This window comes from Rattus norvegicus, chromosome 8 (assembly GCF_036323735.1).
Source record: "Rattus norvegicus strain BN/NHsdMcwi chromosome 8, GRCr8, whole genome shotgun sequence".
NCBI lineage: Eukaryota > Metazoa > Chordata > Mammalia > Rodentia > Muridae > Rattus > Rattus norvegicus.
Window position 1 is genome coordinate 50,256,539 of NC_086026.1, and position 18,189 is coordinate 50,274,727.

Consider the following 18,189-nt stretch of genomic DNA (forward strand, 5'->3'; position numbering starts at 1 on the left):
TTTATCCAAATGCTTAATTTCCCTTATTGTGAAACACAGTTGCTAGCTTTTGCTCTGTGTGTGTGTGTGTGTGTATGTGTATGCGCATGTAGTAATAATAACTTCACAAATACAAGGTATTTAGTACAATGACTATTTACTAAGTGAGATGATCACCATTCTGTAACATAAAGAAATGTTAGTGGATATTTCCAGAGAATCAGTTTAGATCATATTCACAAGTCAACGAAAAGACTAGCATCCAGGAAGCATGTAAGTGTCTAAGAGTCTAACTGTGTCTGTCATCATACAATATGTAATAGGTGGGGTTGGCGGGTATCATGTCCTAAAATTTATGAATACTTCTCACTGTTCATTTAATCAAAGAATTTTCTGTAGCTTAAAATTGTGATTTTAGTGATTATTTAAATACTTAAGTATGGGGCTGGAGAGATGGTTCAGTGGTTAAGAGCACTGACTGCTCTTCCAGAGGTCCTGAGTTCGGTTCCCAGCAACCACATGATGGCTCACAACCATCTGTTTACTTTCTTTCTTTTTTTTTTTCCCAGAGCTGGGGACCGAACCCAGGGCCTTGCGCTTGCTAGGCAAGCGCTCTACCACTGAGCTAAATCCCCAACCCCGCTCACAACCATCTGTAATGGGATCTGATGTCGTCTTCTGGTGTGTCTGAAAACAGTTACAGTGTATTTATATGTATAAAATAAATGAATCTTTTTTTAAAAAAGTCTAGATACTTAAGCATTTAAGTAATTTAATAAGTAATTGTGGGTAAATTTTTTGAGGAAAACAAGGAGAATTATAGAAAAACCATTAAAGTATTTCAGAAGTTCCCTTTATCCATGGAGATACAGTTTTGTTTGCTTTTTGAGCTTTTTGCTGTCTCACCGATGTTTGTAACATGGTTGTTTTTCATAAAACTATGCAATGTTTGTTTATATATAGTAGCCTTGCAATTTTAAAAGAACTGTGTATTTTAAATTTCTAAATTTTAATTACTAATAGGTAAATATTATCAGAGATATTTTAAATAGGTTCTTCGTGGTCCTCAGTTATTTTTAAGCGTGTGAAAGGCGGGCTGGGGAGATGACCCAGTTGGCAAATGCCTGCTGCTTAAGTGTGGTGACCTGAGTTAACATCCTCAGCACCCACATGAAAACCAGAACAGCACAAATCTGTACTCCCAGGACTCAGAGGCAAAAAACAGGCAGATCCATGGAGCGTGCTGGCCTGCCTGTCTCACAAACCAGTGATCTCTAGGTTCAGTGAGAGACTGTCTCAAAAAGTAAGATTAGACAGTGACTGAGGAAGATGTCAGCCTCTGGTCACATACACATTCACCTACACCCGCCCTGGTACACCATGCATATACCCACATGAACATACATACATAGACACACACACACACACACACACACACACACACACACACACACAGTGTGGGAGGTGCTTACATTGAAAATGGTTGAGAACTGTGACTCAGTGCTGTAAAACCCCACTCCCACCTTAGTGTTTTAATATTTAAAAAAATAAAAAATGAATTTTTCATTAATGTTTATAACATGGTTACTTTTCATAAAACTGTGCAATGTTTGTTTACATATAGTAGACTTAGTATTTTAAAATAACTTAACAGTGTATTTTAAATTTCTTGGTTTTAATTACTAACATGTAAATATTAGCAGAGACAATTCAAATAGGACTAAATGTTCCTTCCTCACTTGGGATCCTGAACCAATGAAACAAATCGGTCCCCAGACAATTCTTGCTCTAGTCTCTAGAAACACTGCATATTCCTAGATGAGACGCATCCTAAGACGGACCTCTGTTCCCTGCATCCCACCCAGAGGATGCTGCGGGTGAAAGGACTCAGAATGCTTACCTGCAAACGTGCTTTAAAGCATTCTCAGCTAGTAAGCGTGATTTAAACTGATTGGTGAACAAAATATTTGTGCTATCTTGTAGGGGTGGTTCTGATGCTAAGGTCCTGTACCCCAATTGGTTCTTGAACTATCAGTAAAGACGCTATGGGCCAATTGCAGGGCAGAAAGAATAGGAGGGACTTCCAGGTCCCTGTAGGCAAGGGGCAGACGTAGGAGAGAGAGGAAGAGAGAGTTCATCAAGCTTCAGAAAGAAAAAGCCGACCAGTCATGTGAGATGTCAGGTGGAGCAGCCAAAGGCCACTTCTACAGGCTGGAGGTTGGGGATGCTGAGCTGAGACTGAAGGTGGCTGAACAACTGAAGTTTTAGGGTTCAGATGTAGGGTGCTGAGCTGGGAGCACTGGGAAGGTGTGGGAGCTGAGGTAGATTGGGGGCACCCAGCAACTGACCCAATAAGGCAAGTTGAAATTGAACAATTATGTGTGTCTGTGTTTTTCATCCACGGATCCAATATCCTCTGGGCAGGGGCTGCCTGTTCCCAGAGTAAAGGTAGGTAACAAAAGCTACACGAAGCACTGTGTGGCTCATCAAAGGAAAATAATTCCTAGAGATCCAGCATGGTTAGAGAGTTAGTAGGTGGGTAGCTGTGACGGTTACTATCTGTTGTCAGTTTGACACACTTGGCAAGAAGGAACATCAAGTGGAGAATCCCTCCTTTTGGATTGGCCTTCTTGGGAGTCTGTGAGCCATTGTCTTGATTGATGATTGACACGGGAAGGCTTAGCCAAGGGTTGAGCTGTGCCACCCCTTGACTGGGTTCTATAAGAAAGCAGGCTGTACAAGCCACGAGGAGCAAGTCAGCAAGCAGCACCCCACCCTGGCCTCTGCTTCAGTTCTTGCCTTCATGTCCCTGCCCTGAGTTCTCTCAGTGATTGATTGTGACCTGAGAGCTGTATGGCTAAATTAACCCTTTCCTTCTTTAAGTCGCTTTTGGTCAGTGTTTTATCGCAGCATCATGGAAGGAGACTAGGACAAAAGTGCAATATTAGGATAACCTAACGACAGCTAAACATAATAACTATTCTTACCCAAATCTCCAAACCGGAAGGGAGCAACCAGCTTCCTTCCTTGCAAGCCCTTGTGCCGGATAACGCAGTGCACGGTTGAGTTTTTGCCATAGCTGCGGACTACGAGCGTGCTGGTGGTGTTACTTATTTTCCCATCAGCTTCAAATTCATGGTGAAGTTCACCTACACCGCAATTTAAAGAGACGGGAACGGTTATGGCTACGGAACTCTGATGCATGGCTCACGCAGCAAGCAGAACAGCCAGTGTGGGTTGGGCGTGGCCACAGGATAAGCAGCAAGCAGTGGGTCAAGGAGAGTGGGCGTGTCTCTACAAACACTTTACTACCATGGGGGGAGGGGGCGGGGAGGCGGGAGGGAGTGGGGGAGGGGGCCGGGGGAGGGGGCCGGGGCCGGGGACGGGGAAGGGGGGCGGGGGGAGATGATCTAAGCGTACAGTAGTTGCACAAGAAGGGCAACTTAATGCCACAAAATACAAAGCCTGAGCTTATGAACGTTACATTAATGAAGGCGTTTCATAATGAAGTAGATTTCTGTTGGACTGGAAGACAGATCTGAGCCTTAAGGCTTTTCTATTTAGAACTCCGTTTAATGCACAGTCTCTCGCAGCATTAAAGGGCAGAGACGACTGTACCGCCAGCAGAGGCAACATGTACTGAAATGTCAGCAAACCGTATGGAAATGTTTCCCCCAAGTCACAATTAGTTATTCTGTTTCCAGTAAAGATAGGCTCCTTATTTTTACAGTATGAGAACCGTTTTCAACGCGGGGTTCAGGAAGTAGTTCAAACTGGCCTGGGACTCATCATGTAGCTCAGCCTGGCCTCAGGCACACAGCCCTCTTGCCCCGACCTTCCAGACACTGGGATTGGATGTATGGCCCACCACTCAGGCATCTCAGAAGGTCTTTATCTGTCTCTGTGTGTGCAAGAACAGTGTCACACATAAGAAAGGCTTTGTGTGTTTGATTACAGACACTTCCTGACCTCAACTAGGACTAGGACTTACCCTTAAGATGTAAAAAAGCACACACATGCCCACTCACAGGTACAAGCAATGGTTCTTGTTTGAACTGCCTTCAGCCCAGAATTGAATACAATTCCTGCATGACTCAAAAGTTTGTCACGAAATATTCTTTGCAGTAGACAGTGTTGCTACATGGAAGGGTAACGCAAGGCTTCGAGGTGTGCCTGAGGTTGATTGAGTTGGAGCATTAAGAAACTTCCCACAAAAGTATTTCAATTCATGTGGTGTTTCTTGGGATGTAGCCGCTTGGTAAGCTGAATATCTTGTGTGGGCATCTAGTGCTAAGCATGTTTCCAATTTTATAACTTCGTCTCCAAGCTTAAGCTCAGGATTCCGCTTCCTTCAGGGAATTTTGTCAGTTTTTAAGAAGTATTATAAATAACTCATTTCGTATTTCTACCTTAATTTAAAAACATATGACTTGAGATAGCCTTTTAACGTTAGACAAAACATCCATTAATACAATGCTAATTTCTCTGGAGTGAACTGAGGTCTAGAATGGTGTCTTTGGACACATGGTGCCACCAGAGGGCGCCACGACACTTTAAAAAGCTCTTGGAGCGTTCAGAAAGGAAACAAAGAACCCTCTTTCTCTGCTCTTACCATCGATCTCCAGACCGCCCCCCAGGAGCCAGGTGACCTGCGGAGGGGGCTTGCTTCTCTCTGTGGAACACTTCAGCACAACAGATTTCTCTCCGTTCTGTCTTCTGAGAACCAAAGCTTCCACAGTTGGCTGGAAAGGCGTCACTAGAAGAAAATTAAAAAAATTTTTCTTTCTGTGCTAAATTAGTTGTAGGTGTGCATGTGTGCACAGACATGTAGAGACCAGAGATAGATTTCAGGCACACTCTTTGATCGCTATCTATCACTGGCTCTAGAACTCATGGATGCAGCTAGGCTGGCCAGCTAGTGAGCTGTAGGGACAAGTCTGTCCCTCTATCAGTGCGGGAGTGATGTGCCCAGCTTTAATGAGGGTAGTGGGCATCCTAACTCAGTCTGTCTGCCTTGTGTGGCAATCACTTTCCTGAATGAGGCACCTCCCCGTCTACCTGCTCTGCGTATGTTGACAAAAAACATCATCTGTAAATTGTAGGGTTTGCTATAGGGTAATTATTTAATTACAGGTCATATGTCTGGCTTAACATTTCCCAGAATCCATTTGTGTTATGCTTCCAAAGAACCAAGCTGGCTGAGGACAGGATGTTTGCTACTGAGTACATGACTAACTCCTCAGAATTCCCAAAGAGACTTTGTTAGAACAGCCGTCTAGATGGGATGTAGCACTAAGCTTGGTTGCTAGCACACGAGGGAGAGACCTGACTTTCAGTCCCCTGTCTGTCACCAGCTAGCTGTAGAAACAGACAGATCGTCCGACCTCTTGGTACCTCAGCTGTAACACAAAAGAGTTGGCTTTTCAGCTTTAAACTTAAGTTTATGCAAATAAGCACAGAGTGCATTTCTTAGGCCCCTCCTCACTCCAAAAGGACATTCGTGTTTGCAAGGACCCATTGGTCTTTTCTCTTTGTACTTCTGCCCCAGAAATCATTTTCAGCTGGGCATACATCCCCTTTTCCAATCCTACTTTTGTTTTCATGGAGAACAGCACTTGTGTGCATTTACTGAATCCGTGCAGACACAGGGGAAGCACTGACTGAGTCAGGGCGGGCTCAGTATACTTGTTGACACCACAGATATGGGAAAGAGAGACTAATAGTCTGGCTGTGGATTTAGATCCTATGCATTAGTTAGAACAGCAGTTCTCAGCCTGTGGGTCACGACCCCTCTAGGGGTTGTACAATCTTTTCACAGGGGTCGCCTAAGAGCATCAGAAAACACAGACATACACACCATGATCCATAACAGTAGAAAAATTAATATTATGAAGTAGCAATGAAAATAATATAGTGGTTGGGGGGGGTCACCACAATGTGAGGAAGTGTATTAAAGGGCCACGGCCTTAGGAAGGTTGAGCACAGCTGAGTTACAAGAGCATGCAGTGGGACTTAGAACATGTGTCACATGTCCGGGTAGAACATGTGGCCACACTCAAAGCTCTGAGTTCAATCCTTAGTAATGTCCCAAGAAAGGCAAAAAACGATCCCATGCTGGGTGCTATGACAGGGAAGTACGTATGGTGTTATAGCAGCCCAGAAGCTGTCTTAACCAGCCAGGGTGGCTTGGGGATATTGCCCAGTGGTAGAAATAAACAGTTGGCAAACCCATTAACGGCCTGTGTCTTCGATTCCCTAGAGTATCATATGGTGACCGCCACATGATCACAGTCTATAAAATATGAATATTACTTCTGTTTAGTTTCCTGAAAACAAAATCTAGTCGATGCCCAAGGCAAATGTATTAGTTTGCTTTTGAATCTAGAGCTTCACACACACACACACACACACACACACACACACACACACACACACCACACACAAACAAATGGTCTCTTTAGTTCTCTTTCAATAAAAGATGGCATACATGCCCTCAGAAGCTCCTGTTCCAGGTAAAACTTTTTAAACGAAAATGCTAAGTTTAAAAATGGTACATCGCAGAGCTGGAGGGGTGGCTCAGTGAAACAGAGAGTATGGGACCTGTGTTTGGTTCATAGCGCCCATGTTGGGTGGCTCACAGTCACCCGTCAGCTTCCCTGGAGTTGATTGGTTGTTTGGGCTTCGTCTGGCTTGTCTGGGCACCCACACTTTGACCGCACGTAGACACAGACACGTAATTAAAAATAAAATAAATCTTATAAATGATTCGTGGTAGCTTTAAAGTGGGCTGGGGGAGGTGGCTTAACGGAGCGAAGTTCACGCTGCCGAGCTGAGTTCAAGGTGGGAGGAAGGAAGGGATCCCTGTGAGTTGTCTTCCCACTTGTGTGTGAGACCCACGGCAATGCTAACCCTCAAATAAGCTTTTGTTTTTGGAGCTGGGGACCGAACCCAGGGCCTTGCGCTTGCTAGGCAAGCGCTCTACCGCTGAGCTAAATCCCCACCCCCCTCAAAGGAGCTTTTTAAAAACAAACAAACGAACAAACAAACAAATTAATTAATTAAATGGTGCATTTTGTCCGTCACAATATCCCATCCACTTGGAGTTACCCTGCTGGGAACATACCTAACACGGTCACTCTAACTTGCTTCGTCTTCACGGAACTCCCGTAATGTAAGCACGTATACACACCTTCCTCTCGTAGAGTTACATTGGACACGCTAACGGAGAGCTGTGTAGCTGAATGGTGGAGAAGCTGGTATTTGGAACTTTTTAAAGCTGTACAAGAGGCAAAAGAAGCTGTCATGAGGAAAACTCGCTCACAGGAGAACCTGCCTCTGCCCCCCACCAGTACCCGGATTAAAAGGATGTGCCCCAACTCCTGGGTTCCACTGCTCTAATGAATGCCCTGCTGTGACTTGCTTCTTTGAAACCTGATGTACCTGGGGTTTGTCTTGTCACAACAAATGTCAGCCACAGAAGAGAAACTTGCCAGCTGAGTGCCTTCACTTTTTAATCTAAAAAAAATGTTTATTACTATTTGACGATTCCTGTGGATTTTGACATGGTCCTTCCAGGGATTTGGACAGGAGTACAAAAAAAGTAAGCTCAATATAGTGCTAACCCAACATGGAGGGTTCCTCTTTATTTTATCTTACCTACTGACCTGGGTATTTCACATAAGGTAAAAGATTCCCTGGGCAAAGCAGAGGCTCTGGAAAGAACGAGTTTGCTGATTTTCTTTTTAATCTGTTAAAGATCAATAATTTTTAAAGCCCAAGGATGCCTGTGCCTTTTGGGACGATGCCTCGTGAGCTGGCTCTCTGGGTTTTCAGCCTTATCATTTCTGACAATGAAACCAAGAGTTCTTTGTCGTGAGGGCTGCAGTGAGAGGCAGGATGTTTGGTATGTGCCTGGTTGCTACCTTCCAGATCCCAGAGCCAGCATCCCATTCCCGACTTGTAACAATTCCAACAATTCTCGGACACTACTAAATGCCAGCCAGAGGGTGTGATGACTCAACCTGGGCTGAGGCTTCCCTGTGGATCAAGGGGTTTTGCTAAAGAAACCTCAGGATGCCTAACTTCTCATTCTCCCAAAGAGAAACAAGAAAAAAAAAAACTTTTGACAGAACTATTACTACTCAAAGTTCATTTCTCCACAACTCTTCTCAACTTGTATCTACTCAGTCTGTTGGACTATACTATTAGCAGCCAGCTGGTAACACTTGTGACAATCTCTTTGACTATTTTATATTTACTGTATCAATTAAACAGAAGTCCAACCGGGGAAGATGAGGTGCTTGGTAACGTGACTTTGCAGCTGGTTCTTGACAGGAAATGATGTGTCAGTGCCACCAGGAAGGTCCACAGAGGCAGCCTGCTGCCTGCCTATGGCTTTGCTGTGGGTGTTTCCTGGTCACTGCGAGTCAAAAAGTGACGTGGGGGTGGGATGTTGTGGTGGAAAGGTACTTTGTAATGTGAGCCCCCCTTCAACAACCTTTCCAATGGGGTTTCCATTTCAGACTTCCTGTCTCCCCCAAAGCAGCCCTGTGTCACATAACAGGCTCCTGAGGCGTGAATCACGTGTAGCAGTGGGTGGCCTGAGCCCAGCCTTTGGGTGACTCATGTGGACCTTCTGTCCCACTACCCTGCCCCAGTTGGAAATCCCTTAGGCCGAGGTTTGGCATTTTCTTTCTCCCCACAACCCTACTTACCAGGATGCTGATTTAAAAAAATGGTGAACCCTGAGGGGGCCAGCCACTGGAGAGAGGCATTTTTCGTCAGAGAAGTAACACATGTGAGGTTGAGCGTCTGGCCTTCCTCCACCTCGATGGTCTCCATGTTGAGAAAGGCTGCTGTGGTGGGAGAGAGCGGGGAAGGTCAGGCAGGGTGCATACGTGTATGAGGTGTGGTGGGAAGACAAGCCCAGGCACTCGGTTCTCTCCTTCTGCCAAGTGAGTCCCACGATAGAACTCAGGCTGTTAGACCTGGTAGCACATGCCCTGGAAACAGAAGCTATCACCCAGCCCCAAAGAAGAGATCTGTTGCTCAGTTTATAGATGAGTGACCCCCATCAGGATCAAGGTCACAGCGGTCATGGGACTGGAATCAGGGTGTAGACTTCAGCCCACCCCTCTGTAACTACATAGACCTACCAGACTGATGAGCCTCAGAGCACATTGATAAAATGGGTGATTTACAAGTTCGAGTATTACATGGCTTCTCTATGAGCCTGTGGTGGGGTAGGGGGGGCGGGGATTGCAGGTCCTGCTATTGTTGAGTGGTAAAATGTTGTCTAGCAATGGAGTAGCTCTGGGTTGACTCTCTCTCTCTCTCTCTCTCTCTCTCTCTCTCTCACACACACATACACACACACACACACACACACGTAACACATAGTCACATACACAGACACAAATACATACATGCATAGATAGATATACACACATGCACATGTACACAGACAGACAGACAGACAGACAGACAGACAGACAAAAGTAATCCATGGTGCTCTGGTGACTTTTTCGGCTTGTTGGTCACTGAAATAGATAAATCCACCCCAGATAGCTTTTACCACAGAGCGATTTCTCTAGCAAATTTATGAGTCCAATTTCTCTGAATCACACCCTGCCCCCCTGAGAATGATGAACTAACTCTGAACAGTGACAAATTTATTGTCCCAGAAAGAAAATAAAGGGAGAATGAACTTGTTTTTACTGAATTGGCACATTTATCAGCACCGCTTCACGTTTTAAACGGAATTGTTTTTCTTTGGTATAATATAATTCTCACCCAGGACGGTGTAAAAACTATCAACCAGAAGAACACCATACTTATAAATTATAAACAGCAAATGTTTTACAGCCCTATCTTCAACCTAAAAAAGAAAAAAGAAAGGAAGCCTATTTCCTTTTGGTATACACGTTGTGAAGAGAATTTTTTTTCAATGTCTCATGTAGCCCAGACTGGCCTTGAACTCACTACAAAGCCCAAGCTGGCATTGAGCTCCTGATCCTCTTGCCTCGGCCTCCCAAGTGCTGGGGTCACAGACAAGAGCCATGGTACCCAGCATCCTTGAGATAAAGTGTAAGTACCAGGAAGAACGCCTTGGGAGGATTCCCAAACGCTGAGGTCTCACTCAGTAAAGCCTACTTTTTTGCATCCTGGCCATAACCCTTAAAGTAACCATGAGTCATTGTGAGGTTGGAGAGATGGCTTGCCACACAATCATGGAAATTGAGCTTGGACCCCAGCACCACGGAAAATATACAAGTGCAGAGTTCTCAGTGCTGTGGAGGTCGAGACAGGAGGACCTTGGGGCTGGCTGGCTAGTCAGTCTAGCAGAATAGGTGAGCTCTACGTTCAGTGAGAGAGCCTGTCTCAAAAAAAAAAAATAGATACCAATGTCGAATACACTCAATGTTCACCTCTGGCTTCCACACACATACATGAACACCCATACTTAAATACGTGTACACACACACACACACACACACACACACACACACACACACACACACACACACACACATATACACAGATATGGAGACAGACAGAGGTTGATTGATTGATTTATTGATTTGTGGAGCTGTAGGCTCAGCTCCAGAGGTAGAGTCCTTGGCTAGCATACCAAAGGCCTCAGCTTCAGTTACTAAGTAGCTAAGTAATCAAAACATCTGTGTTTTCAAAACACCAGGCAATGAGATCTCTGGCCAGACTCTGCTTGGGTTTCCTCCTGGGAAATACTCCCATGCTCATGAATTAAATAGAGCCAGGAGATTCTTACAATGTCTCTAGATTGTGACGAACTGTACTGTGGCTTTTTAGCATAGACGAAAGCATCATACACCCTAAAATTAGCAGTAGTTGTTCTTGTGGCTGAGAATTTAGTATGTGGCTCCTGTCAGACCGACCACATCTATTGACGCCATAGATGCATTTGGGGAGGTCTGGGATCGAGGCGCAGAGCTTGAACTGTCCCACCACTCCTTGCTCTGGGCTTTAGGTCGGCCCCATGTTTGATCTTGTAGCAGTAAACTGGTGTAGACAAGAAGACCAGTCCACTGGAAAGCCACAGACCACCCAGCTTTGCTCTTAACCATCACATTTAAAATATTACTTGGGATGCTTAGGTCTGCTGAAGGTTGCACGAGGAAGACACCAGGCAGAATCTGGAGGGAGAAGCCGTCCCAGGAAAAGACATGCGCAGTCCTCTAAGCAATGGTGGAAGCTCAATGGAAAGTTTCTCTTTTCGCTTTTCTTTCACCTAACTTTGGAGTCCAACTTTCACCTGTCGTCAGAGCAACGAGGTGCGGGTTTTTGTTTTTCTCACCACTTCCTCTCCATAGAGGCTAAAGCTACACTTAACAGCATTCTCACTCACCCTTAACTTTTCTCGAGCCCCACGTGCCACGCGCCGACTTCCTACTTCTCCCTGTTTACGTTCTTTTTTTTTTCCGGGGGCGGGGGTTCCCTGCCCGTGTCCAGACAGTGAAGTGAATGGTTCAGTCCTACATGAAGCTTCATCAGTGAATGACTGTAAGGTCTCACCACCTCCTACATAGGTCATGTTGGCTGTGTGGGTTACTGGCTTCTGCACTTTGTTACCTCAGTAGCTGGACATATGCAGCCACCAATGGCCATGTGTTATGAGGCCTTTATTTGAGTCCGTTTCCTATGGTCTGTCCGGTTAGATTTTATCACTATGCAAATGCCACAAAGTACACTTATTTCTACAGTGCTCAAGGTGATCCCAGGGTGCTGATTTTTTTCTTTGTTTCTTGTCCTTTCTTTAAAAAACTGCATCCATGTATCTATCTATCTATCTATCTATCTATCTATCTATCTATCTATCTATCTATCTATCTATCTATGTATGGGTTTCTGTATGGATGTCAATGAGTACACCACAATAAACACCAGGAGATCAGAGAACAACTAGCGGCAATTGGCTCTCTCCTTTCACCGTGTGGATCATTGGGATCTGCATCATGTCAGAAGTCTTGGCAGCAAGTGCCTTAAATCCACTGAGCCATCTCACCGGCCCCTTCTTCCCCTTTTATCCTCTGTATTTTGTATTTGCACAAACTTGGGGTGTGCGGCTTGCTGCATACTCAGACTGTATGGTAATCTCGTGGGGCCGTAGTGCGTGATGTATACTATAGACCAAGCCAGCATGGTATCATGCATGGCCGTGTAGAAATGGAACCGGGCTCTTGCTCATCTCTTTGCTCACATGGTTAATCTAACTGTCCTAAACTTGGAAGATGACTCAGTGGGTAAGAGTGCATGCTCTGCAAGCACGAGAATCTGAGTTCAAATCCCTGGCATCCACATCAGAAGAAACTAGGCATGTCTGTGTGGTCTGTGTGTGCTTGCAACATGAGTGTTGTAGGGGTCAGAGGCAGGCAGATCCCTGGAGGTAGCTGACAGACAGCTTGTCTAAAACAGTGGGCTTCAGGTTTAATGGGGACCTGTCTCAAGGGAACAAAGGAAGGAAACAATAGAGGAAGGTAACCAGTGTTCCCCTCTCACCTCTGTATTTTATGCACCAGCATACAAACCTATACACACACACACACACACACACACACACACACACACACAAACACACACCATGCATAAACATAGATAAACTGTGTTCCCTTCAGTGGATAGTCTCTCAGCAAAGCATCCATGACCAACTTTCAAGGAAAGGGCGGGTGGCAGTCACGCTCCGCTCCGGAAGTGCACACAAACTAAACAAGACACTCAGATTAAGCCAATGCCTTATTAAGGATCCTCAACCTTTCCCAAGGTTGGTGGAGAGTTGCTGGGGGTTGGGGGTGGAGGTGGGGTTCTTTACCTCTATATAAGTCATCAGAGAGACTGAAAAAAATAATGAAAATACTTTTTTTAAAAAAAAAAGTTGACTTAATGTCAAATTATTGCATGTAATAAATTTAAAACCAAGCATAGCTGTGGGCTGCAGGGTCCCGAACAGCACGTCCAGTTGGAATCCGCATCTGTCTGTTATCCTTGTCCATGTCCAGTTGGACCCGCATCTGTCTGTCCCCTGTGTCTCTCTGTGTCTGATTGGAATCTGTGATCTCTCCTGTCTCCTGTGTCTCCCCTGCTCTCATAACTAATACAGACATGCCACAGGCTCAACCCCACTGTTTTCTTACATTAGTTAATGTGGTCACCAGCCATGGCACCCCCAGACATTTAACCAACTACACACTAGCCTTTCCTCTCTCCCAAGCGCTGGTTTAATCGACTTGACTCTTCCTTCTCCCACCACTGGTGCGACTTCTTGCTGGACCATTACAACAACTGTCTTTCGGAATGACAGAACTTTAAAGACCTTATGCTTCTTCCTTCATTTAAAATATTTCCTAGGGCTGGAGAGATGGCGTACTCATATCACCTACAAGTGGCTCACGACTGTCTGTAACTCCAGTTCCAAGGAATTTAATGTCCTCTTTGGCTTCTGAGAGCACCAAGAATGTGAACAGTGCACAGGCATACATGCAGACAAAACACCCACACCCTTAAAATAAAATGATGATGATGATGATGATGATGATGATGATGATGATGATGATGATAATTAAGGAAGAGCATTACTGTTCTTGAAGGAGACTGAGTTCAGTTCCCAGTACCCACATCCAGCAGGTTATAGCTGTCCATAACTCCAGCTCCAGGGGGATCTGACACTTCCGACCTTCACTGGCACCACACCCCACACACATGAATTTAAACGAAAAATAAGGAATATTTAAAAGTATTCCCTGTGGTTCTTATTGCACGTAGGAATCAGGCTAACATTTCTGATGATTTTCCTCACACACGTCCCACTGGATGATGAGACTCCAATATTAGAATATCCCTTCCAGGTAGAGGGCAGCAAAAGCGTGTGCTGCGTAACCAAGAAGGTGGATGTTTGGATCCCTAGAGCCCATGTGAATGCTTGGTAGGGGTTGGGGATGGCTCGTTTGCAATTCCCCCCCCCCCACCCCCCGCACTCAGGAGGCAGAGACAGAGGCTCCTGGAGCAAGTTGGCTAGTGAGGCTAGCTAACTCAGCAAGTTCTAGGTTTGACAGAGAGAGACCCTGCCTCAAAATGAGTAACTGGAGAGTGATCAAGGAAGATTCTCAATAGCAAACTTGGGCTTCCACACACATGCACACACATAGCTGCACACACATGTGTACACAAATACACCTGGGCATGCATCTTTCTCTCTCTCTCTCTCTTTCTCTCTCTCTCTCTCTCTGATATGATGATGATGATGATAATAATTAAGGAAGAGCATTACTGAGAGAGAGAGAGAGAGAGAGAGAGAGAGAGAGAGAGAGAGAGAATGAATAACAATCAAACTTGAAAATAGGCTTTCACCTCCTTCCCCACCAACTGGCCTGCTCTCTTTCCTAGACACCCAAAGGCTTTGAATGGTTTTGTTACAGCACTTAAGTGAGTTCCTTTGCACTTGCGTGGTGTCAGGTGCTTCTCATTGATGGGTTGGTTACAAATGGATACAAATGGCTGGAAGCTGGGTGACTGTGGCTGGAAGCTGGGTGACTGTGGTTTGCACTCCCTATACATTCTCAGGGTCTAGAATAAAGTTAGGTTTTTTAAGATATTAGTTGAATTAATAGGCAAAAGGGATAAATGTAAATCTTCAGAGATAAATGCTTTAACGGAACTCTAATTTTCCTCTGTAAATTGTGGCATCAAACAATAGAGACCGCAACTGGAACTGAATTAAAGCTGAAAACACAGTGAATTCTCAGGCTAGAGCCCCGTTTCCATGGCTCTTGTGCAGACTTAGGCAGAAATGCGCTTCAGTGAAGATCATTACGAAAAGAGAATTTGCGTTATTTTTAGAATAGGCAGAGAAGACTACAGATGTGAAAATGAATTGTACTTGTCAAAATCAAATCATTTTCCACATTGTCCCAAAGAGGCTGACTTGATGCACAAGAATGAAGGAATTCTCTGGTTTGCAGAGGCCCTCCCTTCCTGCAGCTACAAAAGAGGGTCGAAATTCTGCCCGGGTCAGCCTTTTCATTGTCTGCAGTGTGAGAGGAGAATGACTTTGGGGGGGGGGAAGAACAGACTCATTTGTTTTATATTTTATCTGACTTAGGGATTTTTCATTCCAGGAGCCTTGAAAGAGGGGCTCGGTCCAAGATCATGGAATTCTTTTGTCTGCAAATCCCTGGCAGCCTTAGAAGCCACCTAGTTATTTTCCTATGGCCTCGTTTGCTAAAGGTGGTTGACAATTTACAGCTGTGTCAAAGCAGATATTTTTGCTGCCTCGGTGTTGGCAACAAAGGAACATGACCGGCTCCTGCCCACAGGGGACTCTGAGGGGGCCCCAGCAGGTGTAAGTCAGTGTCAGCAGCAGCTGTTCGAACCCCACTGAGCGAGCTCCTGTGTCCTCAGCGAGGATGAATTTTCAGTTTGGGTTCTTTCAATATTGAATCTTTCAGAATGTCTAAGTCATTAAGACTCTGAGAGTTTTCATCCGTGGTAAGTGTCCAGGCTAGAGAGATAGCTCAGCAGTGAAGAGAACACTGCTCTTGCAGAGGACCCTGACCTGATTCACAGTGCAACATCAAGGGGCTCGTAAACACCCATGACTCCGGCTCCAAGGGAATCTGATGGCTCTGGCCTCAGCAGGCACCAGCACACACATGCACACACTCCCACACAGGCTTGTGTGTATAGACACATAATTAAAAATAACAAAAGAAATATTTAAAAACCAAATGTACTTTCTATGACATCCCAATGATGCATGTGTACACACACACACACACACACACACACACACACACACACACACAAATTGAAAGTTCCACAGGTTGGTATTTACTTCCTCTTTACTGGATGTGAAAACCTGTCAGCTTATTTAACTTCCTCTAACCTCAGTATTTCTCCTATACAGATTGAAGCTATCAATACCTTGCCCTACCTTGGCATTTTTCACTTGGAATAAGTGGACTTAATAATTTGCCCAGCACTGGGCATGACTCGATAAATATTTTTCTCTCTCCGTGTAATCGCAAGCGAGTTGCGTGTCCCAGTAGACTGGCTTAAGCTTGTCTTTTCGTTTTCGTATTTTTTGAGACAGTCTTGCTGTGCCATGTTGAGCTCACTCATACCCACTGTGCAGCGTAGACTGATCTCGAACTCATGGTGGCCGTCCTGTTCTACATGCTGATGTTCCAGATGTGCACTGTCATTCGTTCGGGTCAGATTTATCGTAAGATATGATTATTTTGTTTTTGCTGTTTATTTAAAAATCATATGGGGATTTTTTTTTTAATAAGGGAAAATTTTAAGGATGGAAAGAAATTAAGGTCAGTTGAAGGCTTTAAACCTTGGGATGCTTGAAATCATACTAATTCTGGCCAGGCTAAAGGCTCCCTTTCAGAATGCATTAGCTGTTCTTTAAGCCACTTAACTGAAGAAACTAATGTCACCCATTACCAAAACGGAATCCTTGTTAAGTGCTTCAGGGCACAGGGGACAGGAAGGAAGGCACTGACTGAAGCGTAGAGCTCAGGGAATTGAAAAACTATGTAAAATAAAAAATCTGCTGCTCCCCCGGACCACCACAAATGGCGTCCCTCGGTTGACACTCTGGAAGGAGTGCAGATGAGGGGGACAGATGTGCTCCTGACGTAGAGCAGGAGAGAAGGAGAGTCGCTATTTGGAAATGAGCAAGCATTTGAAGCTGAGCGGTGGCTCTCTACATGCTCCCCCTCCTATACATCTGACACAAGGACCGTCAGAGACGTGAGACACCAGGGAATGATCCCCCACTCTTGCCCCACACAAGGGTAGGAATAATTTGACCTAAGCTTAATGGGTCACTGTATCTTTCTCTAATTTTCACAATGGGACAATAGAATTAAGTTTCAAAAACCAAATTGTACGGACCTGTGCAATATAACTGATTTCTATCAACTAGGAGGCTTTCAGGGCTGTGATAGCTTAACTGTTAAGAGCACTGGCTGCCCTGGCAGAGGACTCAGGCTCCTTCCCAGCACTCACATGGCAGCTCACGGCCCTCTGTGTAACTCTAGTTCTAAAAGACCCAACTTTCTCTTCTGACCCTCTTGGACAGTGCATACACATGGTACGCATACCCGGGCTGGCACCACACTCCTAGACATAGAATTAAAAATAGACAAATGTTTAAAAGTAAGTAGTTTTCACTAGGTTCTTATTCCTCCGAACTACGTTAGAATTGATCAATACCTCATTACTTCCAAAGAGTTTGTACGTTTGAGATTTTCTTATGATGAGGAGTTTGACAGGTCAAACATTTATTAACATCCTCATCTAAAGATGCAAAAAACCGAGCAGGCTGGCAAGTGGTACACACTTTTGATCCCAGCACTCAGGAGACAGAGGTGGGTGGAGCTCTGTGAGTTTGAGGCCAGCCGTCTCTACAGAGTGAGTTCCAGTATGGCGGGGGCTAAAAAGGCAAAAACTGAATTTTAGAGAAATTAGAGCATTTGACTAAGACTTTTACATCAAGGATGTTTTGAAATCTGAGATGAATGCGCTCCAACTGATATACCTGCAAAAGGTAGGCTCAGGGTGCAGGTTACACCTCATCACAACAGATTCCACAGATGAACTCCATCCTGTCCCTATACCCTCGAGAGAGGTTGAATAAGAGACGGCATAGGCAGAGTGATTGCCGTTGGCTGTGTGGGTTGAGTACAGCTAGGGACATATTAGCAAAGTTACCTGAGTTATCTCCCAGAGTAGGTCCTCCATGAACACAGTTGACCGACAGGTAGGTTTGGCAAAGAAAGTCAAACCAGCTGAGCGAAAACCACCCATTTGCTCTAAGTAAGTCCTTACCTTGCACGGGCACGCAGAACAGCAAACTGAGGGTTCCCCACCACATGCTCGCTGGGCTGGCTGGGAGGGAGTCTCTGACAGCTTCCTGTGGGTTCTACAGAACACGCTGGCTTTTAAAGGGAGGAGGCTGTAGCTCTGTGACCTTACATGTGTCACCTCCTCCACCTACTCAGAGCCCCCTCTTAGTTGGCTGCCCCTAAAACACCTCCTGGTGGAACATCTCGGGGGACCACAGGTGCCCTATCCATTGTGGAGGGGTGTGAATGAGGCGTTGGTGACACTGTGAGGCAGGTGGGCAGTGATGGTAAGTGAACTGACTGTGAGGCTTTGGGGGGGAGAGAG

General features: G+C 45.1%; 1 protein-coding gene across 2 annotated transcripts in view; it reads right to left on the reverse strand.

Moving 5' to 3' along the window:
- Nucleotides 1-17,934, reverse strand: part of Crtam (cytotoxic and regulatory T cell molecule) — a 37,263-nt gene extending 19,329 nt beyond the window's left edge. Inside the window, exons 1-5 of one of the 2 annotated variants that reach the window (NM_001413479.1) lie at nt 17,848-17,934; nt 8,694-8,834; nt 7,103-7,255; nt 4,592-4,735; nt 2,967-3,128 (exon numbers count right to left, since the gene is read on the reverse strand). In NM_001413479.1, the coding sequence (NP_001400408.1) occupies nt 2,967-3,128; nt 4,592-4,735; nt 7,103-7,255; nt 8,694-8,834; nt 17,848-17,893 (646 nt within the window). In that variant the 5' untranslated portion in view covers nt 17,894-17,934. The remainder of the gene's footprint in view (nt 1-2,966; nt 3,129-4,591; nt 4,736-7,102; nt 7,256-8,693; nt 8,835-17,847) is intronic. The other variant, NM_001106813.2, reaches the window with a different exon arrangement.
- Nucleotides 17,935-18,189: the final 255 nt, after the last annotated feature.